This window comes from Mirounga angustirostris, unplaced genomic scaffold (assembly GCF_029215605.1).
Source record: "Mirounga angustirostris isolate CCGP_5_RB_7025 unplaced genomic scaffold, mMirAng1.0.hap1 SCAF_5, whole genome shotgun sequence".
Taxonomy (NCBI): Eukaryota; Metazoa; Chordata; class Mammalia; order Carnivora; family Phocidae; genus Mirounga; species Mirounga angustirostris.
The window spans coordinates 99,902,406-99,918,227 of NW_026991713.1; the positions used below are offsets into that span (position 1 = coordinate 99,902,406).

The 15,822-nt window shown below is 50.3% G+C and overlaps 1 protein-coding gene across 12 annotated transcripts in view; it reads right to left on the reverse strand.

Moving 5' to 3' along the window:
- TEAD4 (TEA domain transcription factor 4) overlaps window positions 1-15,822 on the reverse strand; it is a 67,258-nt gene that overhangs the window by 50,314 nt on the left and 1,122 nt on the right. Inside the window, exon 2 of one of the 12 annotated variants that reach the window (XM_064591696.1) lies at window positions 11,521-11,716. The exons of 8 other annotated variants lie outside the window; for them this stretch is intronic. In XM_064591696.1, coding sequence (XP_064447766.1) covers window positions 11,521-11,659 — 139 coding nt within the window. In that variant the 5' untranslated portion in view covers window positions 11,660-11,716. Of the gene's footprint in view, window positions 1-1,904; window positions 2,048-6,619; window positions 6,746-11,520; window positions 11,717-15,579; window positions 15,725-15,822 lie in introns of those variants that run through there. 3 more of the 12 variants (XM_064591698.1, XM_064591700.1, XM_064591699.1) reach the window with 3 other exon arrangements.

The following is a 15,822-nucleotide window of genomic DNA, read 5'->3' on the forward strand; positions in this document are numbered from 1 at the left end:
CTTTCACAATGTGTATGCATACCAAATCCCCATAATGCATACTTAAGATATCATACAATTTTCATTTCATTTCATTTCATGGACCTCAATAAAAATGAAATTAAAAAAAAAAGAAAACTATTTTTAAAAAACCATCTGAGTACCTATTCTTGGCCTAAACTCTGGAGAAAGGGGTTCGGGCCCTCAGGCTTAGACCTTAGACAGGCCACAGGAGGCTAAGTGCTACAGAGTGTGAGTGGCTTCGGTGGAAGCAGGCACAAAGCATGCAGCTCGAGCTGGGGCCTGCCTCTGCCCGGAAGGGCTTCCTGGCCGGGGCCACAAAGGCCTCAGGTGTCTACCATGTGCTGCCTGAACTGCTCACTGGGCTGCCTCAGAGGTCTCTGTCCTCAACCCTAAGTTGATGTCTTCTTTGCCATCAACAGCCAGGGATGCTTGAGGATCAGGTCCAATTTACATCCCCCAAGGTGCCTAAGAAGACCGGCTGCTTCGTTGTAACTGAGGAGGCTGGGAGACAGAAGAAGGAAGAGAAGAGAACCCACCCTCCAGGCAAGGGCAGGGTCACAGTGGGGAGGCCCACTTCCCCAACACACAGTGCTGCCTCCCCTCCTAGCGCACGGCCCCCGTGTACTGGGCAGATGACCTGCTAGACAGGTTCAGGTGGCCCAGCACTCGTGGGAGGGAGGCCTAGCTGTGAAGGAAGTACCAACAAGACACTGAGGGACAGACATTCTGCTCACCAAAGAGAGAACTGTTTTCATATTAAGACTAGGAGGGGGGGCGCCTGGGTGGCTCAGTCGTTAAGCGTCTGCCTTCGGCTCAGGTCATGATCCCAGGTCCTGGGATCGAGCCCCGCATCAGGCTCCCTGCTCGACAGGAAGCCTGCTTCTCCCTCTCCCTCGGCCCCTGCTTGTGTTCCCTCTCTCTGCCAAATAAATAAAATCTTAAAAAAAAAAAAAAAGTAGGAAGTACATTTTCACATACCCACTCTTTGTCTGGCCCTGGGCTAAGCCCTTGACTAGATCTCCTCCCAACACCCACTTCAGATGACGACGCTGGGGCCACCCCAGGTGCAGTGCTGCACCCAAGCTCCAAAACTCTAAGCGGCAAGGTTCGGTCCCTTCCGCTCAGCAAACCGCCTCTTGCCCACCACAATGCTGCTTGGACCTCCTTGCCAACAGTTCTGTGGACCACAGGAGGGGGAAGTGGTCTGATTCTACAACACGCAGGATTTAAGTTAAATGTGAAGAGTAACAGGGATGGGTACTGGCGCCAGGACTGACCAGCGAAGGGGAGCTAGAGGCCCCCACAGCCTCTGGTGAAGGTCCCAACTGGGACACGTGGGCATCCCAAGGTTTGCGTGCATGAGGAAAACCCCAGAGGAGAAAGTTATCCTCCACCTTACAGTCCTGAGGTAAAACGACTTGCCAAAAGGCCCCATGGCTAGTTAAAACTGGGACCAGAACTCAGCCTCAGCCCTGCACTTTTTTGCTACACAATTGCAATGGCCATGGCCATCATCTGGATGCCTCTGGAAGAGGAGAGAGTTGGTTCCTAGGAAGGAGGGCAGCAGGCAACCCACACATGTGGATAAGCAGGTTCCACAGCCAGAAAGATCCCTCCTTCCTATTTTCATGCCTGACACCATTAGGGCTTTAGCCCTTGGAGTCGTCCACTCCTTCATTCACAACTGTATACTGAGCACCTACTATATTGCCAGGCGTTGGGTACAAGGTCACCAGTGACATAGTCCTGCCCTCAACATCCTTCAGCCTCGTGGGGGTGGGGGTCCAGGGTTTCCCAAGAAGATGCAAGTACAGTCTATCCTTCGTACTCACAGAATATTCACAGATTCTGTATTTGCAAATGTGCCTACTCACTAACATTTGGAAGCCCGAGATCCATACCTGCAGTGCTTCTGTGGTTATCTGCAGATACACACACGCTCCGCGCCACCGAAACTGGGAGCTGCCATCGCACGCATTCCCAGCCCAGGGGGAACAAGGCTACACTCGGCCTTCTGGCTCCAGTGCTCACACTAGAAACGACAGGCCTTTGCACGGTCTCTTCGGTGCCACCTGGTTCGCATCTTTGTACTTTTTGCTATTGATTTCGCAGTTTAAGCAGGCCCTCCCAAGCGCAGTGCTGCAGCGCGGGCTCGTGTTCCTAAGTGCAAGAAGGCTGCGGTGTGCCCTCTGGAGACGAGACAGGAGTGTGATAAGCTTCGGGTGTGACCTACAATGCTGTCCGCTGTGAGTTCAACGGTAAGAAATCAGTAATATCTATGAAAGAAATAAGGTGTCTTTGAACAGAAACACACATAAAACAAAAGTTATGAATTAATCAGTTGAAAACACTGCGCTAGATGCTCCCAGGGACCTCACCCCAACCGCTAGAAGCAGTGGTACAGTATCTGCTAATCCAGTGTGCTCGGTGACGTTACAGAACTACCACGAATCCTAAGAATCAAGTGTACTCAGGGAGGGTAACACATTAAACAATTATAGATGAATATCTTGGGGGTAGGAGGCAGGATTTTAATAGACCCTGAGCTCAAGGTACTGGGAATACAACAGCTCATGGAGACAGAAATGTCAAAAGGTGGAACCAGCCCAAATGTCCATCAACAGGTGAATGGACACAAAATGTGGCAAATCCATACAATGCAATATTCCTCAGCCCGAAAAAAGAGAATGAAGTTCTGGCACATGCTGCAACATGGATGAACCTTGAAAACATTATATTAAGTGAAATAAGCCCGTCACAAAACGATGAATATTTTATGTGTCCAGTTATTTTACACTTTTTTTTAAGCGCACCAGGAGATGTGGGGAGGGGGGAGAGATGTGGGCAGAGAAGGGGATTAAGGGACCTGGGCCCAAAATACAGGAGACACAGGAAAATGACCTATTTATAGCTAGAAATGAAAAGACAAGATGGCAGCATTTGGGTCACGGGCAGCAAGTCCTTAGGGATGAAAGGAAAGAGAGGGAGCGAAGGAGGAGAAAACACCCAGTCAAAAAACGGACCTCCATGGGCTGAGCTGAGCCATGTGCTCAGCTGAACAAAACTGGCCCCAGTGTGACTGTAGATGGCCGGCCAGGGCTTGCTGGAGTAATACATATATATAAATATATATAACAAATAACACTTTTATTATAAAAAGAATAAAACCACACAAAACCTAGGTGTCCCAATCCCACCCCAGAGCAGCCTCCCTAGTGGTGCCTCTTTGTCCGCTAACACACACGAGGCTCCAGGGAAGGCCTGGCATGAGCCCGGTCCGCTGTGCAGAGGCTTCAGAGTCATGTGACCTGAAGGAAAATGTACCTCTTACCAGACATGTGGCTGATCAGGAACTTGTTTAACCTCCCCAGAGCTTCTGATGAAGGACAGAGACAGAACAGGTAAAGAACGTGGAACACAGCCCAGTCGGTCTGCACCACCCACCACCCTCACTGACCTTGCAGTGCGAAGACACTTACCACACCCTGCTCCTTGACAGGACAGGAGCGGGGAGGGGTGAGAGAAAAGGCAAAGGAGGATCCCACCATCCCACCAGTGTGTCAGAAGGAACCAGTCACAGAGGGCCCACCCACCAGGCCAGGAGAGGGGTGCTGTGGGGCAGAGGTGCCCGCTTGGGCTCTGGAGTCAGAGGCCAGGCTCAGATCCTGGCTGGGCCTCCAACTGGCCAGTAACCCTGGGCAAGCTATAGACCTCTCCAAGCCTGTCCCCCCAAATACATTCCAGAGGTAATAATGTTATCTCCTCATGGGACTGTTGTGAGGATTCAGTTCAATCGTGTCTCCCATGTACAGGCACAGAAGCTGGCTCTCGGGAGGGCTTCTCGAACATTGGTGGTTCTTGGCGGAATGATGGAGGGCGGCAAGGGAGGGAGGAGTGAGTCCCTCTGGGACGCAGTGGACAGGAAAGGAGCAGGAGGAATGAGGGGCAGAGGAGGAGGAGAGGGTGTGGAGACAGCAGGCCGGTGAGAGAAGCCTCAACAGGGAGGGGCAGTAGATAAGTCAGAGTTGAAGAGGATGATCCGTGGATATAGCCCCAAGCCCTCCACCCATTCCCCAGAACCCCCAATCCTGGGGCGGGGAGGTGGTCAGGAGGGCAAATGAGGACAGGGATCCACCTTCCCAGGAGCTGGGACCTGGGACTCTGCCCCAGCCACCCTTCCAAGCAGCCAGGGATGTGGGTGTCTGTGGGCCTGGCCCTAATACATCCAGGAATTGGGTCACAGCAAGTGGGTGTCCACGGCCTCCACTCCCCACTCCACCCCAGGGCTGGCCCCGGAGCCACTAAAGGGGCTGAGGAAGCGGTGATGGGGCTTTAGGCACAGTGCCTGCACAGAAGCCCCTCCAAATAGGTTCTCAAAGGAAGGTAAACCTGGCTCCAGGCTCAACCTCACCAGATTAATTCCCCTATCGGGACTTCCGTGTCCCCACTTACACAAAGAAAAGGTGGGGAAAGTGGAGTATCATTCAGAGATAAAAAGAAATGAGCTATAAGTCTCTAAAAGACATGGAGGAATCTTAAAGGGATCTTGCTAAGTACAAGCCAATCTGAAAAGGCTACATACACACTGTATGATCACAACCACAGGACATTCTGGAAAAGGCAGCACCACAGACCCAGGAAAAGGACCAATGGAGGGATACGTGGAGCACAGGGGATTTTTAGGGCAGTGAAACTGTTCTGTACAATACTATAATAGTGGATACCTAACATTCACGTTTGTCAAAACCCACAGAACACACAACACAAGGAGTGAACCCCAGATGTAAACTATGGACTTTAATAATAAAGTATCAATATTGGCTCATCAACGTAATAAATATGCCACACCAATGCAAGACGTCGACAATGGGATTAAGTAAGTGGGGGAGAAGAGAAGAAACTATTTTCTGTTCCATTTTTCTGTAAACCCAAAACTGCTAAAAAATAATAATAATATAAAAATAAAGGCGGGGGGGTGGTGAGGCTATTAACTTTTTTTTTTTTTTTAAGATGAGGAGAGTAAGACTTGCACTTTTTTCTCCTTGGGGCCTTTCTTCGGGATTCTAAAATAAAGCAAAGGTTACGAAGTTCTAGAGAGGCAAAAGTACTGAACCAAACTAGTGGACTTCACTTTAAGTGGTCCTGTCCTACGAAAATTCAGATCTCAAAGTAGATCCCAGAACTAGGGAGTCTTTGCCTAACACGCTTTGCCACTGAATTCCATCAAATAGTGGCTCCCCCTGGGCACGGACTGAACCAATTTATTTCCCTGAGCCCAGCTACCGCTCAACAAGTGCTCGTTTTCCCCAGCCTTGGGTGGGTTTGCTCCAGTCGGCGGCTTTCCCAGAGACGTGACTGTGCCCCACTCTGCCAGGACCCCAGGGTGTGCCCACACTGGGCCCCCACGCAGCACAAGGCACCAAGGGTGGGGGCTCTGGGTGCACACCCTGCTCAGGGAGGAGCTCTCAGCACTGGGGAACAGCCCCCAAAGGCCCAGAGCATCAGGGAGCTGCAGGGAACCTACAGGGCTCCTACAGGCCTCTCTCCACCTATAGGTCTTATCATCTCTGGAAAGGGCCTGCCCCTGGGAAGAATGAAGGCTCCAGCATCTGGACAGTGCCCCAGCTGCCAGGACACAGGAGCGGGGACAGGCTGATCTGGACGAGAGGCAGGAGAGGTAGCACCTATCCTACTCTTGGTCACCTTTCATAGAAATGTTCTTCTGCCTCAGAGCTACCCTGCCCGGACAGGGCTAGAAATGCAGACTGCAATGCTCTGGAGATTCTAATGGCCCAGAGCCCTCAGACCCTAGGCTGAGGTCACCATCACAGAGGACCCACCCTGACCCAGAAATCTCAATGCACTGATTCTCTCTTGCACCAGCCACACACCTACCAGTGGCTTACCCCTGCAGACCCAATAATCACCCCACCTCCCATTCCAGAATGCGTGGTCATCCAGTTTGGTAACAAGGCCATGTAAATGGCTGGTACCCAGACTGGGCACAAGCATTTGTTGTTCTGGATGGGGCTGGCCCAGCTTGAGCCAGGGGCCCTGAGGAGTAGACCAGGTACCTAGGAAACCAAGAAACCACCTGTGCCCCCTATTCGGAAGCATACTCTATGGCGGGTGCTAAGCCAGGAAAAGAACTTCATAGAGAGCCTTGTTCCCTCCTCCTCCGCCTCCTCCTTCTTTTGCATAGGTCATTCCCTGGGTGTTCCCTGCCCCCGCCTCACCTAGGTCCCCTGAAGAAAGGCCAAGGCTCAGGACACCAACCAAACTCTTTCCTTGCTTTCAGAGTCGTTCACACCCAACATCTTCTTGTGGAGATTTTCTCCTTAAATGAATTTTCTCCAAAAATGTGTAAATCGCACATCCGACAAGGGACTTGTATCCAGAATATTAAAGAACTCTCAAAACATAACCATCAAAAGAAAAAACAGGTAAAAGATTTGGATAGACATTTCATCAAAGCAGTTGTATAAATGGCAAATAAGCACACACACAAAAATGTTCAACATCACGGGTCATTAAGGAAATGCAAATTAAAACCATAATGAGATGCCACTACACCCCGGTTACATTGTCAAAGACAGAAACAAAAAGCCAACAATACCAAGTGCTGTTGAAGAATCGGAGCACCAGAACGCTCCCGCGTCGCCGGTACCAATGCAGAGCGGTACGCTTGCGCCAACAGCCACGCGTGTCTGAACCCGTCGCACGTTCGCCACCGTGGGGACCCGCAATCCCACTCCTTGCTATTTATCCAAGAGAAATGAAGGCCTGTGTCCACACAGAAACCTGTACACAAATGTTCACAACAGCTTTATTCAAAATCAACAAAGGCTGGAAACAACCTACAGTCCGTCCACCAGTGACTGGATAAGCACACTGCAGTGTATGCATATAATGGAGTCCTACACAGCAAGAAAAGGAACAAGCTATTGATACACACAACTGGGTGACTCAAGGCATCATGCCGAGTGAAAGAAGCAGACCCAAAAGCCACATACTGTATGACTCCATCTGATATTCTTGAAAAGGCACAATGACAGGAGTGGAAAGAGCCATGTTGTCAGGGGATGGGCATGGGTCGGGGACAGGGGGAGGGGGACAGACGGACAGACAACAAAGGGGTGTCAGCATGAGGGAATCTTTGGGGGAGATGGAGCCATTCTGTATCTTGACCGTGCTGGAGAATACCCAACACTTTGCAGTTGTCAAAACCCAGAGAACTGTATGCTAGAAAGAGTAAATTCTGCTGTACGTGAATTTAAAAATAAATGTTTAAAAAGTCCTCATTTTGCCCAGATTACCTGGTTCAAATCCACCTCACTCATAAAGCCTATATATCCCGCCTCCTCTAATTTTATGACCATGACTCTGAAATTACCACTTTTCCTATCTTCTCACCTGTATTTCTCCCTCTCTCCCGCCCCACCTCTTGCTCCTGTTCACACACGCTCGCTCTTGCGTGCGCGCACACACACACACACAGAGCTATCGAAACGCTACCCATCCTTCAAAGCCAGCTCAAGTGCCTCCTCCTCTGAGAAGCCTTCCCTGACCCCTCCCAGCCCCATCAGAAGGAATCACCTTTACCAGGCATCCCCTCAGCCCTAGTGTGTGCTTCTAACTAGCCCTTCTTTAATCTTGCGGGTTTTCGGTGTTTGCTACTCAGTCCGTCTCCCCTGCTGGACTGTAAGCCCCCTGAGGACAGGGACCAGGTCTTCCGTTCCACATCTCTCCCGCCGCCCCCTGGCACAGTGCCAGGCACACAGTGGGTGCTCTGTGACCACTGTGGAGTGGCTGAGGGCAGGTGCAGGCGGCGGGGGCCAATGCCAAGAGAGGCAGGCTGGCAGTGCTGGGGCTGGCAGAGCTTGGAGGAGGGTATCAGAAGCCACTAATACAGCTCTGCTTCCTCTCTTGCATAAGCAGCACAACTATTGCTTAAACCTCCAAGTGCTGGAAGTGACCTCAACCCCCATTCCAACATGAGGTCATGTAATTTACGATGGAGCATTTCGGAGGATGCTTTTGCTTCTTCAGCACCACCCAGCACAGTTCCAAGCCCCAAGCAGGACAGATGCTCAGGACACACCTGTTGATGGACTGGAACCTGTCTTATCACACGGGTGCTGACATTTCTTCTCACGTCCAGAAGGCGGGCCTTCTTTTCAGCAATAGTAGATTAGGTCCATCTGATCTGAAGACAATTTCATGACGCAGAACTACGGGGTAGAGGCACAGACTACAGATAGGGACACTCCAGGACTGGGTTCTTCCCAGCATATCCCTGGCCTCTCTCCCTCTTACAAAATTAAAACTTAGCCTGTCCGGAGTTTAAGGACCATTTATTTGATAAGCACTTGTATAGTTTAGTATGTGCCATGTAAAAAACTAAGCATATTACAAATATTAACTAATTTAATCTTCACATTAACCATATGAAGTTGGTTCTATTAATATTTTCCTCAACTTGCAGAGGGGAGAGTAAGACACAGTGCAGTCAGATAGCTTGCCCAAGGCCACATAGCTTGGTAAGTGGCAGAAAAGGGATTCAGACCCAGGCAGGCGGGCTATAAAGCTATGCTGTCCAAACACTAGCCACCACCCACATGTGGCCATTGAGCCCTTGAAGAGCAGCTCATCCAAAGTGAGATGTGCTGGTAAGTGTAAAATGCACGCCAGATTCCCAACACTTCATATGAGAAAATATAAACTATCTCATTAATATATTTTTTTACTATTGATGGCACATTTAAATGATAATATTTTAGACATAGTTGTTTGATATATTATTAAAATTCATTTTACCAATTTCTTTTTTTTTTTTAAGATTGTATTTATTTATTTGACAGACAGAGCACAAGCAGGGGGAGTGGCAGGCAGAGGGAGAAACAGGCTCCATGCTGAGCAAGGAGCCTGATGCAGGACTCCATCCCAGATCATGACCTGAGCTGAAGGCAGACGCTTAACCGACTGAGCCACCCAGGTTCCCCTCTTTTTACTCTTTAAGTGTGGCTCCTAGAGAACTTAAAATTACATATGTGGCTTACATTATATTCCTATCAGGCAGTGTGGCTCTGGGGTCTGTGCTTGTGGCCACTACTCATCTTCCCCTGCCCCAGCCTCAGGGGAGCAGCCTGTCCCTCACACCTGCTCGTTCAGCTGGTACGTGATGGGGAGCCAGGCAGTAACTCCCACAACTCCCCAGTCCATCTCCTCCAACGGCTCAGACACGGCCCGTTCCCACCCCACATCTCTCAGCCTTGCCTCCAGCTCTGGAGATAGCTCATCTTTACCTCCTTCCAGCAGGAATCCCTGAATGGCAAGGTGGGGAAATCCCTCCCTCATTGCCTAGGGCAATCCCCACCTGCTGCATGCGGGAGAAACTGAGGCCCAGGACCACATGGAGGAAACAGAAGCCCCAGAGGTGCCATTTCCTACCCACTACAGAAACCTCCTCCAAAGCAGCCCTAGCAAGCTCTATCTACATCGTCCTACATCATGAAATTCCATGTAGGTCTATGTAGTTCTACAGAGTGAAACTGACTTCACATCACATGGACCCGATCCATAGTACTGCAAAGAGGGCCTGCCTTCTAGCAGTGAGAAATGACAGCACCCTGAGGGCGGGACAGGTTCCAACCCCCTATTCCCCCTCTGCTAAGACACACACAATATCCACAATATAGGCAAGCTCAGTACTTAATAAGTCAGGGTGTATCCAACCTCCGAAAACAGACACGGCTCCCAATGTGGCCAGAGCACCACAGAGCCTACCGGACTAGGGTTCTTGATGCAGACCCCGCCACACCACTGGCCCACACAGGCTCAGGGTTTAACAGGGCAGTGGGAAGAGTCAGTTTGACCTAGGTTCAAACTCCAACCCCAGAATTAATCTCTGTGTGGTTTTCCTCCTCTTCTTTAGAGGTTGAAAAACAAAACAAAATCAAACCAGCAAACCCTATCTCACAGGGCTGCCATGAAAATTAAACAAGGTGATATAGGCAGAAATGTCTAGAACTGGCACCTGACAGGCACATAATAAATGCTCGTTTCCCTTCCCCTTCCTTCATCAACCAAAGCCCCAGGTTTTCTCCCCCAAGAATTGATAGTAAGTTCCCATTCTATACATACTTAAATGCAGGATTTTATATTTAAATCTATTCGAGTTCACCTTAAGATAAGTATACATATTTAACATTACTCAATGTCAAGTAATTTTTTAATGGCTAAAAATTGAACACAACTTACAAAAATGTTTGGTAGGGGACACCTGGATGCCTCAGTCGGTTAAGCATCTGCCTTCGGCTCAGGTCATGATCCCAGGGTCCTGAAATCAAGTCCTGTATCAGGCTCCTTGCTCAGCGAGGAGCCCACTTCTCCCTCTGACTGCCGCTACCCCTGCTTGTGCTCTGACAAATAAATAAATAAAATCTTAAAAAAAAAAAAAATTGGTATTGTGCAGTTAAAAAAATTAAGGTGTATTCATGTAAGGTAATCTTATCCAGATCCTTATAATTATGGCTTTAAATTATTTTTTATGATACAGGATATTACTATATAGTATTCAGTAAGAAAAAAAACAGGATACAGTGTAATTGCAATTATGCCAAAATATATAAATTTACTTGCATGAACACAAATTTGGAGGGATATATACCAAAATATTAACCATGCTCATCCCTGAGTTGTGGCATTATGTACCATTTTTTCTTCTTTAATTTATAATGGTTTTCTACAGTGAGCATGTATTAATCTTAACAGAAAAAAATGGTTTTTCTTCTCCTATTTCTGCTTAATATCTCAGCATTTAGACAATTAAGATGATTATGAATCCTGGCTCTGTCCTCCTTGCTTGCTATCGTAGACATCCACAGAACTGATAGAGGACGAAGCCAAAATGAGAGTTCTGTGGCCTGTCACTAGAGACCTCCCACCCCCACAGCGACGAGCTGCCAGGGTAGCCTCTCAACCGGCTACAAATGCATCTTACTGCTGCAGCAGCCCGATCCTATTTATTTCTCTTGAACCCAAGAAAAATCATGAGACTCCAAGTCCTTACTAAACATCCTGCCAACCTCAACTAGATGTTTCCAGGACTTGGTAGGGTGACTGTGTTGGCAAGCAGTTCTCTCAGTGCCATTTTGGAGTCCCCTTGTCAATAAGAAGCCTACCAGCCTGGGGCGCCTGGGTGGCTCAGTTGGTTAAGCATCTGCCTTCGGCTCAGGTCATGATCCCAGAGTCCTGGGATCGAGTCCCACATCGGGCTCCCAGCTCAGCGGGGAGCCTGCTTCTCCCTCTGACCCTCTCCCCTCTCATGCTGTTTCTCTCTCTCTCTCACTAACAAATAAATAAATAAAATCTTAAAAAAAGAGGCTTACCAGCCTGCCATTTCCAGATCTTGTCACATTAAGGAAAAATAATAACAACAGTTATCATTTTGCCACCTCGCCCTCCCCCTCTGATTTGGCAGGGCTGATGTGTAAGAACCCAGCCACCGGAACTCACCAAAGGCAAGTCGGTGCAGTGTCTCCCTTCTCCCAAAGCCCGCTCCTCTTCTCCTGAGCCCTCTCACCAAGTCCGCTCTTTGTTCCCAGAGAGAAAGGCAAGAGAAGTGTGCTCTGCCTCCAAGAACGATCCACCACATGCTTCAAGCAGGAATCTCCCCCTGCCTGTCCTGGTTGTCTTACTGCTCTGACTGTTGCTAAAAAAAAAAAAAAAAAAAAAAAAAAAACCCTTTTATGTTGTCCAGCTGACCCAGGCCTGTTGCCTCCCCACCCAGAGCTCTGCCTACTGAACAAATTGCCTCCCTCGTCAACTATTACTCAAGGCTCAAAGCCAAGATGGAGATCAGCCAGGAAGAAACAAAACTAGCCTTTTATCCTGGCCAGGACAATTCACGAAGACCTCTCAAGGGCTTGAAGGGAAGGGGAATTCATGGTTCTGGCAGGGGTGAGCTTGGCATGAGCTGACGCGGGCACACACCACAATACCTTTGCTGGTAAGACACAAAGCAGACCGCTCCACCAAATAATGGGCTCCAAGCAGCTCAGGTTTCACTCTAAGCAAAGGGCCCCCTGGGAAGGAGAGGCCCACCCTATGTGTCATCAGCCCTCCCCATCAGCCCTATGCACTGCCCCCAACACCCTGCCTTTCCTTTCAGCCGGATATGCAATCTCATCCCACAGGAGGGTCACCCTGCCTTAGCACAGCTCCCATTTCCTGCCCCTGGTGACTCCTCTGAAGTCTATTGTTCCCATGAAGTTTGGGTCAAAGGAAGCCAGGTCCCCACCCATGGGGGCCCGCCCACCCTCGGCACCGTGATGGAGCTGGCCCACACTACCAGGAGCCGGGCCTGTCCTCCTGCCTTTCCAGGGGCCTGCCGGTATTAAAGGCAGGAGGGTGTAGGCACCCATCTTAGGGACTGGAGTTCCAGTGGAAACGTTCCCAAAGATCCAGTCGCTACCAGCTGAAGGCTCCAGGACCATATCACTTAGGACATGATTAGAGTCTCCCTAGTATCTAAATGGAGAGACCAAAAGCAAGGAGAGAACTGTCATTTCAGAAGAGGTCAAGGCAAAGCTGGAATTAGAACACAGAGTTGGAGACGGCACTGCCCAGTAACAAAGCCCTGCCCCCACCTCCACCTGGGCCCCTGAGCTAGTTAAACCCCCGGGGGAAGGAGGGGGGCACGGGAGAGCAGCTGTTCAGCTCCAATTTCAGAGCTTTAAAGGGAGCTGTCGCCCCAACCCCTGCCAACAAAGGGTCATGGGGGGCAAAGCAAGACGGGCAAGGTAAAGCCACCCTCACAAGCCCTGAATTTCCCACTGCCCCCAGACTGACCTCGACTACAGGAAAGGCCACGGAGCAAAGCTGGTGACCCATGTCCTCCACTTGCACTGAGGAGGAGAGGAGCCGCTGATTAGGCAACAGGTATCACTCTGTGCCCGTCACCAGTGCAAGACTCCAGAATGGAAGTCGAGGGACGTTGCGACATTTGCAACCCAGGAGATCTAGAAAGATAAGCAGACCCTTCTCCACCTGGCGGAGTAATGTAGGCAAAAGGAGGGTGCATTTAAAGACCCCCAGAGGGCCCCTTCCAAAGTTGGCATTCTCAGATTCTACAGTTCTGTGCTTTCTGCTGGGACAGAGGGGAGTATTTCTGCCTCCTATCTGAGCCACAAGATGGGAGACGTCACCAAGCCAGACCGGTCCAGCCTCCATACCTCTTAGATGAAGGTGCCTAGGGGGTCTGAGCGTTGAGATCCACAGAAGAGGAGACAGAATGTGAAGTGAGAACAGAATGGACTCTAGTCCCAGCTCTGTGACTCACTGGTTGTGTAATCTTAAGCAAGTTACTGTCCCACTAGTTTCCCCATCTCAGTTTCTCTGTCTTCAAAGATTTTTATTTATTTATTTGTCAGAGAGAGCACAAGCAGGGGAAGTGGCAGCCAGAGGGAGAAACAGGCTCCCCGCTGAGCAAGAAGCCCGATGCAGGACTCGATCCCAGGACCCTGGGATCATGACCTGAACTGAAGACAGACGCTTAACCGATTGAGCCACCCAGGCATTTCCTTAGGGAGTTAGATACTAAGATCAGAGTGTCCAATAACGTTCAGCAGGTTCATCCTGGGGTCAAGGCAAAACTGGAGTTAGAGCAAAGGAGTTGCAGACCCTGTGCTCCCGGGACACGGGGCAAAGCCCTGCCCCCACCTCCACCTGGGCCATCAACCCTGGTTCCTAAGGATGAAGAACACCATACAGGGTCTAGCCTATGGCAAAGGCTCAATTCATGTTTGCTAAGTAAACACAAATGAACAGGGCAGGGTTTGTCAAAGGGTGTTCAGAGAAGTTCTTGGGAAAAAAAGAGGTTCCATGCTGAAATACGCTTAGGAAACACTGGCTACTAGGTCTGGAAGGGGCCATACAGTATGCTGGGTACTTGGCAAACACCGAATTTTCACAACAAACATTTTAGAGAGATATTAATTATCCCCCTCTCATATTATTCATCAGGAAACTAAGCCTGAGGGCCTTAACAATTTTAAGTGACTATCGGGATTTGCACCCAGGTATGTCCAGCCCCAAATCTGTATATTTTCTATTCCATCAATGCTGCCTTGAGACCCGATGCCGTCAAAGTCCTGGCCGCACGCCCAGTCTAAGCAGGTGAGAGGGTGAGGTGGCTCTCACCAGAACACCTGCATCCTCAGGGTGCATGGAGGAGCAGCTACCAGCTCCCACCCCTGAGAGTGCCTTGTTTCTTCCTTCCAAGAAGTCCTCAACATTATGTCCCCATCTCCTTGTTGTGGGAATGAAGAAAGAACTCTGTGCCTGATCTGCCTGTGTCCCCCTACCAACACCATCACACGCTATGTCACTTCTGCCAATCTCCTGGACAGTTGTGGCTCCCTCCCTGCCCAGTTCCTGCCTTTAAAATATTTCAAATGATAAAACCCTAAATGGAGAAAAAAAGCAAACAGAAAGGAAGAGATGGGTAAACTGAAGACACCCAGAAGTGTCTTCCCACAGGTCAACTAGCAAATCAGAGGCAGCCCTTCCCTCCCAGCCCGCACTAAAGCATGCACGCAGTTACTCCCTTTCCCTTCCCACAGCCAAGTGGAGAGTAATCTAGCAAGTTGTAAAGAATCAGATTCTTCCATTTGACTACTGGGTAGCTAGCTCCAAGAAAAGCTGGACCAGCAGAAAATAGTCCAGGCTGGTACACATCCATCTTCTTTGTCCTTGGGGCCAACTTGAAAAGCACTGGTCACACACCTCTGAAGATTCAAGACAGCCTGGAACCATCCCCAGTTCTGGCTATCAGCAACCCATCCCATCGCCGCTAGACAAAGATCTCAACTTCCTTTAGCCTTCTACCAGCTTGCTCTCCTGACTGTTACAGGCAAGAACAGAACCCACTCGCCCTCAGAAAGACAGCTGCGTGGAAGAGGCAGGTGCGGACAGCTTCCTTCCAGCTCTGCCCAGTCCAGGGCGAATGGAGCCCGGGGACCACACACTCCAACAACCACAGTCCAATCATCCCCGCCCACATGCAAGAGAGACACGGTCTCTTGCCCATGGTCATGCAGGCAGGAAAAACAGTCATGCCCGGAACCAACATCCTCACAGAGAAATACACACGTACAGACGTGGCATTGCACAAGAACTCAGACACTCAGACTTTCAGACAGACAGCACTCTCCTCGAGTGGAAATATACTCACGTTCAACACAAACAAATACGCCTACTGGCAGCCAAGGTGAGTCAGATGTGAACAGGTATCACCCTCACATACAGCCAAAGCTAGGGAGCCGGGACGGTCAGGCGGTCACATGAACTCATCAGACAGTCACTGTGTGTGACCGGAATCCCCTTTTACACACATGTGCACCGAGGCTGTGTCCCTGGGAAAGGCGCGCTTCGGGTTTGGGAGTTCTCCTCCCTCGGGCTGGTCCCCACCGCGGAACACGACAGGCTTCTCAAGCCCCGGGGAGCTGGGCACCCTCCGGAGGGATCTCCTCCACTTTCGCAAAGACTCATCATTTCCACCAGCCAATACACTACCTCCAGGGCTCGCTCTTCCAAGTCGGAGAAGGGCCCGGCAGAAAAGAGGCACGGGTGCTGGGCCCTTCGACCGCCGCCGCTCCCGCTTCTGCGTCTGGGCCTTTCGGCGTCCGGGACCCCCTTCCCGCGAAGCCCCCTGCCTCCCCCCACCCCACCCCCGGCCCCAGCCCCAGGTCCGCGCCGCCTCCACGTGCCGGGAGAGCTCCACACGCCCGGCCCGACGCCGGCCCTCCGGCCAGGTCC